We start from the raw sequence: 19,085 nt of genomic DNA, 5'->3' as shown, positions 1-19,085 counted from the left end.
TAAGACAATGTGTCAACATTATTTCATCTATTCGTCCAAATCTCATCTGTGTACCTGCACTAGTTTATTCTGCTAAAGCTCTCTTTGTGTGGGAATAGGTTTTTGTGGATTGTATCTGGATTCCCTTTCACTGTGGGCTCCATGGCACAGTAGTACAGTGCAGAGTCTGATACTGCAGCAGAGGAGATCTTAAGATGTAAATGTCTTCTGCTGTTTTCAATTACAGACAATAATCAAGGAAGATGAAAGGCCCTACTATAAATAAGTGGAGAAATTAAAGCTATAAACGCTTGTCTAGAGTTGGGATACAGGTGATACCAGTCCAGAGCATTATTTGTTTCACGTAATAATAAATTCATCCCTCATTGAGACATGCTTTTCTGGTGCAAGTGGATCAATTGTCTCTGCTGAGATCTCCTGGGAAAATATTTTAAAAATTCAATAAAATATCTGTTGATATTTTGGAATTTGCCGTATTCAGCATACATTTTCATTGAGATAAATAAATATTCAACATAAATTGACAAATTGCTTATTTATTCAAACTTGTACTCAAGATAAACTCACCTAAAAGGAGTGACACTATGAGAGAAGTTACAGAGCAAAATGATGATGGTGAGTGAAAAGTCAAAGCTGAATGGGATTCGTGAAGTTTTCTACTGAGGTACAGAGCTCTACCCTTACACCACCTCACACTGCTCATCACAATGCGATTCTCTCAAGTCCCGACATGTTCGGCTTCTGTCACACTGAAAGACAGATCAGATGCTCGCAGATTGATCCATTGACATGTAAAGAGATGTACAGATGTGTGTGTGTGTGTGTGTGTGTGTGTGTGTGTGTGTGTGTGTATTGAGGTTGGAGAAATGCAGCTCAAGAGAATCACACGTCTAAGGACTTTTAATAAACATTCATTCTACATTAATTCCGTGGTGTTTGGATGTATTATGAACTGCACATTCAATGCTTTCACTAAATAAGTATTTTTTGATGAGTCCAATTAATCCTGAACCAGGACGACAGAGCATATCAGTACAACACTTCTGAAAAGTTTCTAAAATGAAGGCTTTACTGCAGCAATATTCCTGTTACCAGCTTCCATGAAAGTGTTGTAAGTGTCTTAGTATAAGTAGTAGCTCAGTGGTTAAGGTTCATGATTTGTAACTGGAAGGTTGTTTGTACAAGTCCCAGCACAACCAGGTTGCCCCTGAGCAAGACCCTTAACCCTTAATTGCTCAAGTTGCATTGGATAAAGGTCTCAGCTAAATGCCGTAAATGTATTGGGCTTCGGTGCTTGGTGGATTAAATGGTAGAGTTTCCATGCAAGATGTAATGATTCAAAGTAAAAAATATCTTGAAACAGAATCTTACATATTCAAATACTGTATGAATTGAATAAATTGGTTGAGAATATTTTCATGTAAAGTATGACAAGATGATTAATAACTTCTGTTATACAATAAGATTTTGTTGAGGCTGTTGAGTTTTAACTGAGAGTAGTAACATGATATTTATCAATACATTTCTCTCAAGTCACATAGCTAAGAATAAGCCCCTCATGTTAACCAAAATAAAAGATGATCAGCCTGCATACAGAGACACTTATGTGCTGTCGAGTTATGTAAAGATATTATGTTCTGATGTATATGCGTTGGATTATATGTTATATACATGGTGTAAAACCTTTTATGTATGTTATATGACTGGCCCTTGATGTTTTTCGTGCTATTTCCCTGTCTCTGTCTCTGTCTGTCTCTCTCTCTCTCTCTCTCTCTCTCTCTCTCTCTCTCTCTCTCTCTCTCTCTCTCGCTCCTGGAGCAAGTCAAAGTGTGCCATATAATTGATATATGGCCAGAGTTACTGTGAGGTGGGTGGAGCTTCCCCTTTGATCTCAGTCATTTTTTCAGTTTCACCAATCCAAGCTAGAGTGGTGCAATTGTTGCCATGACAGCAGTGCAAGACTTGGAGTGGAAGCTCCCATGCTGGAGTCTCCATGATAAATGCAACAGTCAGTGACTGGACCTTTACCTTCACCCCAGAGTAGTGTGTTTGGTAACGATGGTCATGCAGTCACATGGTGTTTAGACACTGGAATTGGTGGGTTAATCACAGGACATAATAAACATAGTTAAAAGGTGTCATCTACATTCGTTATCTTCTAGAAGCTTTACATAACCAGTGATTGGTAAAGGTGTCAGCATTATACACAAAGGTACAATTTACAATGTCATGTTATAATTGAGCAAACGCGGGAGGTTTAAAAATATTTCATCATCAGGTTTCTGGTTTTGTGCAGTTTCTGTGCAGTGTGACATATCTTCCTTTCAATAGTGTCTGTAGGAAAGTAGCACGACACAGAAACTGATTCTGCAGAAGACAGTTTAGAATTATTTTAGAAAATTTGTGAATTTGGTGTTTGACTTGCAATGCAACACCCAAAGGCTGGACTGTAATGTTATATGACTTAAACCCTGCTGAAGTTTACTTTGTAAATTTAAAATCCTTCAAATCTGGTTCTCTTTCTTACTGTCCAGTTTCAGTACCAGTTCAAATCTACATAAAGTAATTGATCTAAGAGCTATACATCTGAACATGATATCATACAGACATGTTTTCTTCCTGAAAAGAAGCAAAATAGCTGATTATTCACTGACACTGTACTTGCAGGAGAGAGTAACAGGATCACCCTCGAGACACGTTTTACTGTTTCTAGTGGATCAATTTTCTGTGTTGAGATCTCTCCTGGGTAAAATAAAAATGCAAAGAGAAATCTTTTGTAGTCTTTAAAATAAACATTCAACAAAATTGTCACACAAAATAATTTGAATTTATTTGGAATTATTTCTTGATTTCTGTACATGTATAATGTTAAAAAGACTCACCTAAAAGAGTCATTAGGTGAGAAGATACAAAGAACAGCATGATGATGGAGATGTGAAGTGCGTGAAAGCAAAAGCTGAATGGGATTCATGTACTTTTCTACTGAGGTACAGAACTCCACCCTTATGCATCCTCACGCTGCTCATCACAATGTGTTTCTCTCAAGTGCCATTTGATCATTTTTTATATTGGTTATCCTTCACTTTGCAAAATATACTAGTCAGAATAATGATGAAGAGAACTTTATAATCACCTTATAAAGCAGAGATAATGAAGATATACTGTAGAACTATGTAAATACACTGTATGCATTTACTGATTTACATGGGATCATAAATATGAGGGATGTTGCATTTGGTACATTTGTTGCATTTTTGGTTATTTTTGAATTCATGCATCGTCCAGGCACTTTAATCTCTTTTGGGAAGTTGATCTTGAGCACATTTTAATTAAATTAAATCTGAAAGCATTTATGTCATTGACAAAGCCAAGCAGCAGAATGGCTAAACAGCTTGAGACAACACATAAATTAATCTCTAGTCAGACAGTGTGTTGTAGTGCAGAACCCTTATTATTTATTTCACAAAAGATTTGTAGACTTTACAATTTACTACTTTTAAAGTTACTGCTTTAACTTGTGTGTCAACACTGATCCTGATTTGCTTATTTAAAGTAATATGCAACCCACTGAAAAAGGTCTGTTCAGTTTTTTTTTTTATGATGTTAAATATAGTCTGTTCATTTAGATTATTTTTGTTTTTCTATTTTTTTAAGTGAACAGTGCTTTGCTGTCAATTACTTCACTTGATAAAATTTTTAAAGTAATAAGTGTGTCATACAAAAATGTATCTGTTCAAAGGCCTTTTTATCTTAACCCCCCAACCACAAGAAGCCTTTTTTCCAGGTGTTACTACATTCAATAACACCACTGTGGTTTAGATGCTCCTCAGGATCAAAGCAATTATTATGTGTATCAGTTTTTGTAAAGCCTCTCAGAGACTTTATATCACTGGGTGTGAAGAGCACAATAGTAGAGAGCTGTGTCTGCCAGAGTTAGTCCACTAATAGTGAGCTGAGTGGATGTGTCAGAGGTGACTGATGAAAAATGTTGGTCTGATGTGTGTTGATAATTACTAGCTGATCGAGCACCTTTATACAGTAAATACTGTGGTGCTTTGTTAGGATACTGTCTGTACCAGTAAAGATCAACATATTGATTAGTTGAATCATATGAACATTCCAGTGTAACAGGTTTTCCCTCATGGTGAAAAACCTCAATGTCCTGATTCTGTTTTGGACCAATTTGATCAGCACAAAACACACCTGTAAGAAAAATGTGAGAAAAAAACAGCCAATTAAAATATTTTAGAAATTGTCGATCTCTATAAAAAGTTCAACCAAATTCATAGCCAGTACCTGATACTACAATGTAAGTAATTAGGAAGAATCTTTCCATTGTGAATATGATCAAACTAAATCAGTAGTGTGTTGAAGCTGTTATTGCTCTAATGTTGATATGTGCTACTGTGAGTCTCTCTGCTCTGAGTGCAGTTATGAAAACTACAACAGGAACTTCCTGTCCTGGAGAACAGCTCCGCTGGGCGTTCTGACAAACATTAAAACAATAATGAGATAGAAATTCAATTTTCATAGCTGACATTTCTACAATTATGTAAATGACACATTATCCAAAGATCGAACTAATGCAAAACCTGTTTTAAAGACAAATAGCATGATGTTTTGTTTGTTCATAGACTCTTTAATTCTAAAATATTATTAATCATTTAATTTGCTAATTTCTGTATAATAGAGTGTTTAGTACCAATTAGTTGTTAAGGGGATAAAAGTTTAATTGGTCTCCAGAAGAAAGAAATCGAGGAGAAAATTGTATACTGTTATGGAGATGTGTGTGTCTGTGTGTGTGTGTGTGTGTGTGTGGGTGTGTGTGGGTGTGTTTGTGTGCATGTGTGTGTGTGTGTGTGTGTGTGTGTGTGTGTGTGTAGGTATATTAAGTTTGGGGTTATACAAAGCAACAGTATCAAATATGTCACGTTTGGAGATGTACAAGGATGCGGGGAGGAGGCACAATGAAACAGATGTTTATTTAACATGTAACACTTAGCACACCTGTTATCTTCCAAACACTGATGAGACTTATATACATATGACAGTTACATACAACAAGTATCAGCTGAATGACACGAGAGGGCATGACAACAGACACACACACACGTACAGACGGAGAGGTTTGCGGGGGGCGGGGGGGAGGCGTACCATGACAAAACACCTCTAGTGATAACAAAAACTCTGACTGAATCATTAGTATAAGATTATATTCTTGTAAAGCATGAAACAATAATGAATATTCCATATTATGGGTGACACTCACAAAGTCACATTTGTGTGTATGCACCTTATCTATTCTTATATTTCTGCTTTTTTATTTTTAATTAAACTTAATTTTTAATGTTAACTACAAATTCATATTAACCAAAAACCTGATGTGTTTTACATTCATTCAGTAGTGTTTGAATGAATTCTGCACTCAATATGTAGCCATTTTCATTTAAAGCACTATGCACTTTTAAAATGCAAGACTAATCACCAACAGGCTTACATGAGGTTGTTAGTTTATCATTTATTTAGTATGTATTTATGTACTATGACACACTATGACCATGCCAAACTCAGCTTTTGAAGTTTGCCTGAAGGGAGTCTGAGTAGATAAACATGTTTTGATCATGGTATATTATTCTTCCTTTTATCAGAGGAGCCTTTTTGCCTCACCAGCATGGTGTCCAGATCCCCTGGTTTCTATCCACTCTGGTCACTATAGATCACAGAATAAATGCAGATACACAGCACTGATACACTGTGAAGGTTATTCTTAATCCTATCCTGCATGACTGTTAATACTGATAAAACATGTATGTTAAACCATTAGGCTTCATAATGGAACAGCTTTGCAGTCACTCAGAGTTTGTTAGTGGAATTCTAGGAAGAATAATGATAAATTAAACCACAGGTCTGAGAACAGCACATTAACTTTGTAGCTCTGATAACATGTAGTATTACAGCTTAGGCACTGAGAAGATAAATATATTCCTGAAAATGAAATGTACTGTATTCCTGAAAAGAAAGGAGGACTGTATTCATGCTATGTTTATGTGTTATGATACACTTTGACCATAAAAAAAACAAAAAACAAACTTTGCAGTTTTTCTGGAGGGTGTTTCTGAATAAAAGCATGCTTTTTGAGCATGGTATATTTTTTTCCTTTTATCAAGAGAAACTTGTGTGCTTAATCATGGAGGGAATCATGGTGGCCATGAGCCCTGGTGGTGGAGGGTCTGAGCCCAGAACATAAATTCTGCCTTGTGCCTGTACATGATGTGTGGATACTCTGGATCTCCTGGTAGTGGGGCTCTGATGTGTGGATACTCTTTAACTCTTGAACAGGTAAAGTTTAATGATTCTGATATTACTCTACTGTAAATTAATTAGACACCATAACACTGAATTTGGATACATATACTGTATATAAGGTTAAAATTATCAATTTAAACTGAAATTATTTCATTGGTTTGAGCTAAGTGTAAAAATTATTTTTCTCAAGTTTCTTGATTTTGAATAGTGTCCTGCCTTATTGACACTAGTGTTTTTAAGCAGTGTGGTACAGTGTAGAAAATGACATGTTTTATTTGAACTCGTCAAGTTCAAAGCAAATATTAATTGTATCAGTTTTTGTAAAGCCTCTCAGAGACTTTATATCACTGGGTGTGAAGAGCACAATAGTAGAGAGCTGTGTCTGCCAGAGTTAGTCCACTAATAGTGAGCTGAGTGGATGTGTCAGCGGTAGTTGATGAAAAACGTCGGTCTAATATGTGCCCAGTACTCGGACTTGATCGAGCAGGTTTATACAGTAAATACTGTGGTGCTTTGTTAGGATGCTATCTGTACCAGTAAAGATCAACATATTGATTAGTTGAATCATATGAACATTCCAGTGTAACTGATTGTCCCTCTTCATGAAAAACCTCAGTATCCTGATCCTGGTTTGGTCCAATTTGATCAGCACAAAACACACCTGTAAGAAAATGCAATAAACATATTTAATTGAATTTTGAATCTGTGGTTCTCAAACAAATTGTTCAAATTAATAGGCAATACCTGATGCCATAATGTAAACCAGGAGGAATTGTGTCTCCATTGTGAATTTGTTCAAACTGAATCAGCAGTGGGTAGAAGCTGTTGTTTTAATGAGGATCATTTTAATGGCATTACACTTGCGCTTGGCATCAACATTGGAGTGTGATTTACAAATATTGGGCGTGTCCATCATGAGTTATTTTACACTAAACCAGGAAGTATACAGAATCTTCAAATATCCCTCACCATAAATTCACCAAAATGGGTATGATGTGTAGATTGAGCATAGGCTACTTTCCGTTTTAATCAAATGCCCAGCTACAAACAACTACAACTAGCCTGATTAAGCCTCACCTTACATCATTGTGCATTCATATAAACTGCTTTACACCTGCACTTGACCATGCTGATTTAACAGAATTGTGTGTGAGGGATAATTTTTATTTTTTACTAGTTCAAAGACACAGGGACTGCATCCAATAATTTAAAAAATGGCAAACCACTAGATATTATTAAAGAATTCACAGCTATGATAAAAGTCATTCTTCATGTTATCAATGGTGCATCATTAGTGCATCTCTTACATGTCACATACCTGTAAAGTTTTCTTTTACTTTATCTACACATTTTCTTCATCTTCTGAATACATGAACACTACTGTGTACAGCAAATCATACACCCACTACTGAATGAACTGATCTCAGCAAGTTCACGACTCTTTGAACTGACATGAATACATGTCTGTCACAAGAACAATTAGAAATATTTTGCTAATATTTACATATACTGATAATTATAAATATTTGTTAAAATTTGTTACTTACTTGTCAATTGCAAAAAACAGCAGTTTGTACTAGAAACACAGAAATCTGAAACTCACAATACATTCTAAACTATGTTGAAACAAACATCAGTTTCAAATATAAAAATCTCAAAAGTACATCATTGTTTTTACCTCAAATCAAAAAAAGTCAGGTGTGCGTTAGCCATTGGCTGGAGGAAGACTAAGGGGTTATTATCTTATTGCTTTTATACAAAAGTATTGCTCTACATCCAAACCATAAAGGCAATTTAGAATGACTACCTTTTATTCAACAGACTTCATTTATGTTTCATTATGTTTTATAGAATCTTCATTAACATTTATTACAAATTAAATAAACAACAATATACATTAGTTGGTCTTCATCAGAACAGAAAACTAAAATCATTACATTTCTATTTTTTTTACCAAAAATGTGTGCTGTGAAGAGATATGTGAGCATTATATAGATTTTCATTGTTTTTAGCATAAACAATTAATTAATCAGTTCTCCTGTTCCTGTTCCCCTTATGGTGGATTGATTCTGGTACAGTACTGATTTAAAACTTCACTTTCTGGCAACATTAGAGATGCTGAAACTTATAGACTACTGCCACCTTATGACAGGTGTCTTACTTACAATTTAACATTTTACAATTTCATATTCTCACTGAATAAATATCGGTGCATGCTATTAGAATATATGTATTTATTATTTAAATAGCTTATATAGAAATAGTTAAATAGTTAAAAAATCTGAATATATTATTTGTGGTATCTGTAAGTTTGACATTTACATTTAATTTTTTTTTTAAATCCTTAGTTCTCTTCATTCAATGGCTTTAATTGTATTCTTGCATTAAAGCAAACAAAGACATTTATTCACATCTCCACAGGCATCCACAATAAAGTTTATTCACATCTCCACAGGTTTTTATACAGTGAATGATGTTTTCCTGTCACTGTGGGCTGCAGGGCACAGTAGTACAGTGCAGAGTCTGATACTGCAGCAGAGGAGATCAGCAGATCCGCACGCTTGACACTAATATGAACGTGAGCAGACAGACGAGGATCAGAATCAGCTGTTTGATTTTGTCCATATTCCGTCACTATAACAAGGAACTGAGGCCATGAATTGGAGTATTGGCGATACCACAGCAGACTGGCTGTATTCCCAGTGTAGCTGTAGTTACAGGAGAGTGTAACTGTTTGGTGCTCTTTAAAACTGACTGCAGAAGATAAAGAGGTGATGCTGTCCTGTGTGCTGTCACCTGAAAAAGATCTTCAGTTAATCACAAAAACTGATCCAATACAGATTTATGATTTCTTCAACAGGTTTATACTGAAGGTAGTAACATAATATTAACAATACATAAATATTTACAACATGTAAACATATGTAATATATGAACATGCAAATAAAGAATATATGTTAAATGGAACAAAAGTCTTACCTGTGAGTACCGTTAAAAGCATAAATAAACAGAGAAACATTGTGTTGCACTTTGCCCTCTGTCTCAGAAGTAACTTAGATGTCTCTCATTCTTTCTGTACACCATAGTTCAGCTGCTCCTCCTTTTCCATTTAGTAACCAATGAGAGAGCAGGAAGCCGAGAATAAAACCCCAATTATCTAGATCATCCACATGACTCTGTAGAGTCTGTTTAGTTTGTTTGTTTAGTGTATTTCTGATCAAAAGTTTAGATTTTTTGTCAAGTAGAGTTAGACTCTTGGGGACTCCAGCGGGTGCCAGTTAATTCTTTGTTTCCTGTGTTTAATGATATGATGGATTTCATAGTGCCATTTGAATGATGTAGATCCTTTGTTTGTTGCTTTCTGTGGGGCTCAAACAACAGACTCATACAGTGCTTTCAAAGTGAATTCTTATGTATCACTATCTGTGTTTAATTTCTATTATGCAGTCTTTAAGTCTTTTTGGTGGTTCTTGGGTTAAACTGGATCACAGAAAAGCCTAATCACAAACAGGCTTTGTAACTTTATAGTTGTTTATGTTGTAAACATTACATTTAAAGAACATTTCTTACTTGCAAGTTATCTTCCCTTTAGTCCAAAATAATTTGTTTTATAATGTTCTTTTTCCATCAACAAAGTTATCAGAATTGTGTGAACCCCTTTACGGTTTACCTTTCTATTAAGCAGAACTGATATTATTTAAATTATTTCCACCATGTTTTAAAATATGTAATTCCTCTCCTGTTGCATTCATACAAGCCAATTGTGATGACCCAAGTGCCGCAGCGCAAGGAGTAGGATGCAGAGACCTCTCTCGACGCAGACAGACATGTATTAATGTAATAATCAAACGATGAACAATCGTTCGATGAACAATGGCAGAGACAACATGAGTCTGGTTATACGGTTACAATGGCAAAGGTGTTTGTGTGCCACACTCCATACAGATGTTACTGCATTAGAACTGGACAGCAGCTCTCACTGTGATGCACTCGTATCTGTGAGCAGTAAATATGTATCAAATGTACAGCAGCAAGGTAAATGTTTCTGGTACAGTGGGAGGTAAATGTACATCTATGTTCCATCTCTTAAGACAATGTGTCAACATTATTTCATCTATTCGTCCAAATCTCATCTGTGTACCTGCACTAGTTTATTCTGCTAAAGCTCTCTTTGTGTGGGAAGAGGTTTTTGTGGATTGTATCTAGATTCCCTTTCACTGTGGGCTCCATGGACCTGTAGTACAGTGCAGAGACCGATACTGCAGCAGAGGAGATCTTAAGATGTAAATGTATTTTGCTGTTTTCAATTACACCGAATAATCAAGGAAGATGAGAGGCCGTACTATAAATAAGTGGAGAAATTAAAACTATAAACCCTGTTCTAGATCTGGGATACAGGCGATACCACTCCAGAGCATTATTTGTTTCACTGTATTTGCACGTAAAATAACCATCCCTCTCTGAGACATGCTTTTCTGCTGAGTCTCTGCTGAGATCTCTCCTGGGAAAAGATTTTAAAAATTCAATAAAATATTTGTTGATATTTTGGAATTTGCAGTATTCAGCATACATTTTCATTGAGATAAATAAATATTCAACATAAATTGACAAATTACTTAATTATTAAAACTTGCACTCAAGATAAACTCACCTAAAAGGAGTGACACTATGAGAAAAGTTACAGAGCCGCATGATGATGGTGACTGAAAAACCAAAGCTGAATGGGATTCGTGAAGTTTTCTACTGAGGTAAAGAGCTTCACCCTTACACCACCTTGCATTGCTCATCACAATATGATTCTCTCAAGTCCTGACATGTTCGGCTTCTGTCACACTGAAAGACAGATCAGATGCTCGCAGATTGATCCAGGCAAACAAATCTAAAAGGACAAATCCAATCCATAGTCGAGGGGCAGGCATGGGTAATACAACAGGAACAAATAGAAATATCCAAGAAAAGCAAAAATCCAAGATAGAAGAAGACACGAGCAATTGTCAAAACACAGAAGTCAGGAAAATAATGCTCGATATGCATTAAGAACTACTTGGCAATACTTAAAGAGAAAAGGACGACGAAGTGTATAAATAGGCTACATAAATGGGCAACAGGTGCAGGTACTAATATTCCAGGGATGAGCATCTCCATGGAGGATTCTGGAACATGTAGTTCATGAAGGTTCTGACGGGCTGCATGACAGTTTCACGTGTTAGCAATACAATTTTTATATGTTATGTGGTTTTAGAATACTGCCATAATCCTTTCTCACACACAAATAACAATTTCCTCTGCTTTTCTGCTTTTTGTTTTTCTGATGTACTTTGCTGTTGATTTCTGGGCTTCTTCTTGCTCATTTTGTTCTTTTTTTGTGTGTCCAGTATCATCTAGAGAAGGATGGGCTTCCCCGTTGAGTCTTGATCCCTCTCCAGATTTCCTCCTCACACTCTTAAGGAGTTTTTCCTGCAACAGCAGCCTTTGTCTTGTGTACTGCAATCTTGGACACAGACATTTGTGAAGCTGATTTGTGAAAACTCCTGTTTTGAAAAACACTACATAAGTATATTTTGATTGATTGATGTGATTGATTGCATGTTAGGAACTACACTCATTTTCAACAGTGCAACACACAGTACCACTACCATGTCAGTGCTACATCTACTGAGAGTAGTGGCTTGTAAACTGAGCACAGCATCACATATAATTACAAGTGGCCAGTGTGGGTGTAGGGTGGTTGTTTCTAATGAAGTTTAACACTCACCCTACACCTTGTATTGGGTGACTGTATATTTAGCAATCTAAAATAAATTCTCCCTCTTACTTATAGTCTAAGTTTATTTAGATTATTTCTGCTTTTCCTTAAATGAACAGTACTATGCTTCTCCTGCTGTTTTATTTCTACCGATGTATTTCTAACATAACCAATTTGTATACTATAGTCCATTCCTAGCAATAGATCCCCCTTATAAGCTGTCCATTTAACAATATAAAATAATTCTGTTTTAACAGTATTAACAGTCTAACTTTATTTACAATATTTCTTTCCTTAGTGAACAATGTTATGCTTCCACTGTTGTCTTCTGCTGGCAACTTCACTGACAGAATTTTATTTCTTCAAAGAAGTGACTCATATAAAAACATGTCTGTTTGAACATCTTTTTATCTTATTTAACCACCAGAACCCTTTTTTTCCCAGGTGTTTAATACATTCAGTAACACCACTGTGGTTTAGATGCTCGTCAAGTTCAAAGCAAATATTAATTGTATCAGTTTTTGTAAAGCCTCTCAGAGACTTTATATCACTGAGTGTGAAGAGCACAATAGTAGAGAGCTGTGTCTGCCAGAGTTAGTCCATTAATAGTGAGCTGAGTGGATGTGTCAGAGGTAGTTGATGAAAAACGTCGGTCTGATATGTGCCCGGGACTTAGACTTGATCGAGCAGGTTTATGCAGTAAATACTGTGGTGCTTTGTTAGGATGCTGTCTGTACCAGTAAAGATCAACATATTGATTAGTTGAATCATATGAACATTCCAGTGTAACTGATTTTCCCTCTTCATGAAAAACCTCAGTATCCTGATCCTGGTTTGGTCCAATTTGATCAGCACAAAACACACCTGTAAGATAATGCAATAAACATATTTAATTGAATTTTGAATCTGTGGTTCTCAAACAAATTGTTCAAATTCATAGGCAGTACCTGATACCATAATGTAAACCAAGAGGATTTGTGTCTCCATTGTGAATTTGTTCAAACTGAATCAGCAGTGGGTATAAGCTGTTGTTTTAATGAGGATCATTTTAATGGCATTACACTTGCGCTTGGCATCAACATTGGAGTGTGATTTACAAATATTGGGCGTGTCCATCATGAGTTATTTTACACTAAACCAGTAAGTATACAGAATCTTCAAATATCCCTCACCATAAATTCACCAAAATGGGTATGATGTGTAGATTGAGCATAGGAAGTATACTGTGTGTGTATACATTATATGGACAAATGTATTGGAACACCTACACGTTACAACTACAGCCACTTTTATGACATCCCATTCTAAATCTATAGATATTAATAAGGAGTATGTCCCTGTTTTGCACCTGTAACAGCATCCACTCTTCTGGGAAGGATTTCTACAAGATTTTGGAATGTGTGCATGGGAATTTTTGCCAATTGATCCACAAATATTTATATAAAAGTATTTGATTAAATTTATTCTCAGCTTTTTAAATGAATGGGCCACATGGTACTGTAATGATATACAATCTAAAACTGTGGCAAAGATTTGGAAGCTGTTTAAAAATGACATTGTTATTCCTTAAAATAATTTTGAAGAACAATGGACAATATTTTTAAACTGTTATGTCGGGTGATAAAGCATAGCTGCAGCCAGTAATGTGTGTGTGTGTGTGTGTGTGTGTGTGTGTGTGTGTGTGTGTGTGTGTGTACAAAAACCCTCATTCATGCTTCTTACAAATTAAATAACAATATACATTAGTTGCTCTTCATCAGAAAAGAAAACTAATGTAATTTAATTTTTATCAAGAATGTTTGCAGTGACGTGTGAGCATCATATACATTTTCATTGTTTTAGAATAAACAATAAATTAATTAATAGCACCCCCATTCTCCTTATGGAGCTTTCCTTCTGATACAGTCCTGATTTAAAACTTCACTTTTTGGTGATATTAGACAAGCAGAACCTTACAGAGTGCTGCCACTCTGGTTTTCTGAAGGATGTTTTTGCAGAAATGCATGTTTTTTGAGCATGGGTATATTGTATTTGATTTATTTGTCTAATCATGGAGGGAATCATGGTGACCATGAGCCCTGGTTGTGGAGGTCTGATGATACTCTGGGACTCTTTAACAACAAGGAACAGGTAAAGTGTATTTAACTATACATCATACAATTGTATTTGGATACATATATTATATAGAGGGTTAAAATGTGTATGTCGACCTATGATATCATACAAATAAAACTTCACAAAAATCCTATTTTTAACATTTTTATTGATTTTGTATTCATGCTTCTCTAAAAGACATTGATGTGTTTTATTAGAATATATCACATTATGACATACTATAGTGACTATCAAACATTTCAGTCCTCACTTTTCAGATACATATTTAAATCATATACATCATGTATATTGTACCTATTTAATCTTATCTGTGTAGTAGGAGGTTTTTGTACAGTGTAGCTAGGATTCCTCACACTGTGGGCACCAGGGCACAGTAGTACAGTGCAGAGTCTGATACTGCAGCAGAGGAGATCAGCAAATCCACTTGTTTCAGATTTTTATCAACATTGGCAGATAGACGTGGTGGGAGAGGTTCACTTTTAGTTCCACTTGGAAAGATGTAAAGGAGGAATTCTGGTTTGGATTGTGGATATTGTTGGTACCAGTGGAGATTCTCTATAGTACCACTGAACTCTTTATAGTTGCAGGACAGAGTAACATTATCACCCTGAAACACAGCTTCACTGGGGAAAAGTGGTTCTATTGGCTCTGCCATAGAGTCACCTGCCATAGAGAAGAGAACATAAAGTTAACAGGTTTAATTCATGGCATAGTTACATAAGTCTGACTATCACGCTGCTCTAACAAGTAACAAGTCTAACACACACTCTGCTCTTTTACCACACAGAATGATTTATCAATCATTCTGCACAGTGATGTAATTCATATAATTTAAACAGTTCAGTCTAAACTCACCCAGTGAAAGCCACACACACAGGAGTGTAATGGTGAACATGATGAGTGGTCTTGTCAGAGTGATAATATTCTGAGATCTTTCTCCACTCTTTTATCCTTTTAGCTCTATGAAGCTTTATGAAGCTCCTCCCCACAACTTTGCATTACAGTCACAACATTTGAGCACCTTTTCTGCTGAATTCTCTAATTCCTTTAGGTGATCTTCATCTAATTAGTACATCAACCGTAAACTAGTTTGATACCAAGTAGCAATTAGATATTTTTAAACATTGACAAAGGCATCTAAGCTTGATCTTCCATTTGTCAAAAGTTTGTCTTTTTATTGGGGGGAGGGGGGCATTTTGAGCATATCTGAATTTTGCGAGGACGTTTACCAAAATGTACTGTGACTACAGCCTTTATGCACCTTTACTGATGAATTCTTGAATTCTTTTTGTGTCCTGGCAAGTGTTTTTGTGGGGGGAATGTTTGTTTATGGGATGTTTTCTTTAAATCATTTGACACTTAACTCATACTTGTACAGTGTAGTTTGCCTACACTATTTGTATACACTAGGTGAAACCAGGTCTGAACAAACATTAAATACAAATAATAAAAGAGGTCAGGGCCTAAGGCTTAAGTTCAAAGCAATAACTCTGCTAGTACTGAGGCCTAAATCAGGGAAACGGATACAATAGATTGTTACGTGCAGTCGCGTTCACACCCTCTGTGTCTATCACTTTCTCACACACACACACACTCATATGCTCAAATCCGCTAGGCCCAACAGAGGACCTGGGCCTACATTTTTTCGTAAATTATTATAGGATAAACAGTGTTGATCAAACAGATATTAATACATAATGAGGTTTGTTTCCAAAAAAAAAGGGGGGGGGGGGGGTTGATAAGAGATGAGAAGGTAAGAAAGAGGACATGGTACTTACAGCCTCAGCTTACATCAGTGTGCTTTCAACACATTCATATGAACTGCACTGCACCAGTGATCCTTTACTGTATCTACACATTTTCTTAATCTGAATACATGAACACTACAGTGTACAGCAGATCATAGGACTATTACTGAATGAACTGATCTCATCATGTTCACCACACTTTGAACTGACATGGTTATTTGTCTGGGACAAGAATGCTATTAAAAGAAACTTCAGTTTCAAATCCAAAACCACAAGGTCACATCATGTTCCTTAACTCAAATCAAAAGGTCAGATGTGTGTGTTGTCATGGAGACATGTAAAGGTTCCCTACCGGTGTCAGTGTGTGTGTTGAGGTTGAAGAAATAAAAAAACTTGCTTTTTGACATTGTTTAGATTATGTGAAAATATTATATTATGATGCCTCGGTTTTGCAACATAAAGAATAAAAATGGATACACAGAACTGCAGTAGGTTTTCAATTAGTTTTATCATCAGAATTTAAGAAGCAAATCACAAATAAATAAACAAATTTGGAGCATAATATCAGGGTGGATTTAATCCAACATAACAAACAAAACAAACAAACCAACCTCTGACATTTACTTCCCTAAAATAAATAAATAAAACAAAGAACATCACAACACAACTTCACTAACGCCCTAACAAGGTAAAAACAAGAGAAAAGGCATAAGAACCCACAATGTTTCTCATAGTGATCTTCACATACCTGTATCAAGACTGCTCATGATTCCAGCTCTAAGAACCCACAAATGTAATGACTCAAGGCTTCATGCATGTGTCAAATACAAGCCAAAAATGGGCCCATCAAAGAACCTCCTACAAATAGTGTTGAATACAAAGACTTACAGTCCCATCTAAAACAACTAAGTAGAAATGGTGTTAAGTACAAGCTCATAAGCCAAACCTTGCAGCTAACATGACCACCTGGAGTCTACCACTCACGACACCAGTGCGTACTCGACATGAGTATTTATCTAATAGCTGACAAATCTGCTGACTAGTCACAACTCTCAGTCCTAAGTGACAGGAATCAGCCTCTTGTCACCATTCCTGTCAAAACACCACCTCCTGGACAACCTGAAAAAAATAAGACTGAGAATGCAAAAATACACAGAACAGACTCAATATGGCAGTGGCTGTAATATCCATATTGTATGGCTTTCAGTAAATGAAACTTGATCATAAGTCCAAATATTCTTGAATCAAGACAATAGGAGGTAAGGACACATCAGGACAGGATTGGTGGACAGGTTTGCTAAATGAAGACTTTACTGCAGGAATATTCCTGCTACCAGCTTCCATAAAACCATTTAAGTGTCTGGTGCTTCAATGCAGCGTGCCTGGTGTTTAAATGGTGGATCTTCCATGCAGGATATAACAATTAAGACCAATAAAAGTGAAATAACTTATGAAATAACTTAAGAAACAGAATCTTAAATATTCAAACACTGAATTAATTGAAGAAATTGGTTAAGAATATTTTCATGTAGCGTATGGCACGATATATGACATGAGAAAATTTTGATACTTTTGAGACTGAGACTTCAGCACTGGAAATCAACAGATCTGCACAATTGTCCCCTTCCTTTAGTACTGCTTACACTCCTGGTACTGGGGATTACATTTACAGCATTTAGCTGACACTTTTATCCAAAGCAACTTACAATAATAATTTAGTAATTAGTTCAAATTTAGCCTCATCAACAAAGTAATGAAACTGTGGTCTGGATCTGGAATACTGACGATACCACAGCAGAGAAACAGTTGCAGCAGAGCCATTGTACAGCCAGGAGAGGGTAACAGGATTTCCTTGTAGGACGTTTACAGTAGAAGACACTGGTCCTATTCCCTCTCCATTGACCGCTACTCATTTTGTCTACTCATTTTGTATTTGTCCTGTCCTGTATTTATTATTGTTTATTTAATGACATTTTGCACTATATTGGACTGTTTGCACTTGTGTAGCATGTCTCTTGCACTGTTGTTTTTGTGTTGCACCATGGTCCTGGAGGAACATTGTCTCGTTTTTGTTGTGTAGTTGTATATAGCTGAAATGACAATAAAACCTCTTTGAACTTTGAACTTTGAACTAAGACATACAATGACTAAACTGCAGACTCAGTTTCTACTACAGTTTCTTCTTGTCTTCAGCTTCCTTTAGAGCAACCCAGTGTCACATCACCTGCAGTTTCAGGGTTTCTAGATGAACTCTGCCCTCTTCTGGAGGATATACAGAATTACTGTCTATCAAAAGAGAAACCATTTATCTTCACACAGTGCATAATACACTGCCCACAGCATTGCTCTGAATTGCTAAATAGAGTCATATTATCACAGTTGCTCAGTCCTCGCTTCCATGGTTTCCCTGTCTTGTGTATTTTAGTTTCGTTTTCTCCACCCCTCGTTTGGTTTTCCACACCTGTTCCTTATTTCTAGTCTTGTTAAGTTCATCTATTTAAACCCTGTCTCATTCCCTGTGTTTTAGCTGTTCACTGTATGTTTGTAAGTAGAGCTGATTTGTGTGAATCTAAGCCCATGTGTTAAGTCTAGCCTTTGTATGTAATATCGTAGCCCTTGGATGTTATTCCTATTTATTTGTGTATCCTAGCCTCTTTGTTATAGCCTGCTTCCACTGTTTGCCTTTGTGTGCTTTTGGTTTATCATGTATCCCCGTAATCTCCATGTTGGTATACTGACCCTAGACTGCTCTGACGACTACAACTTTGGATTTGCCCCTAATAAATCTCGTTCTTCTACGCACATGCGTCTGCCTCCTTACCACTCACCGTTACACATATGATTAGACATATGATAAAATGAATATGTAAGTAATAATTAGAATGTAGAAATCCTTTTATTACAATTGTAATTACGTATAACATGAAGTCAACAGTTGCACTAACACTTAGTGCTGGGTTAAAGTTTAATTGTTTCTCTTTAACAAGCATCAATAATCTATATATTCTTAATAAAGTGACCAGTAAATATAGAGCAAATGTATGCAGCAAGGTAAATGTTACTAATAGTAAGTGTATGTATATGTTCCACATGTTAATGACAAATTACTTTAACAATGTGTCAATGATGTTTCATACATTCATCAAATCTTAGTTGTGTCCCTGCACTAC

General features: G+C 36.0%; 1 gene segment (V, D, J or C); it reads right to left on the bottom strand.

Moving 5' to 3' along the window:
- Positions 1–14,470: 14,470 nt before the first annotated feature.
- On the bottom strand, positions 14,471–15,087 carry LOC118242951. The segment is given in 2 exon segments: positions 14,471–14,830; positions 15,023–15,087. Coding segments are annotated over 2 exon segments (354 nt in total).
- Positions 15,088–19,085: the final 3,998 nt, after the last annotated feature.

The sequence above is a fragment of the Electrophorus electricus genome, chromosome 18 (genome assembly GCF_013358815.1).
Source record: "Electrophorus electricus isolate fEleEle1 chromosome 18, fEleEle1.pri, whole genome shotgun sequence".
NCBI classification, from domain to species: Eukaryota; Metazoa; Chordata; class Actinopteri; order Gymnotiformes; family Gymnotidae; genus Electrophorus; species Electrophorus electricus.
The sequence above is the reverse complement of the archived record's forward strand: the minus strand, read 5'-3'. Positions and strand labels throughout refer to the sequence as shown.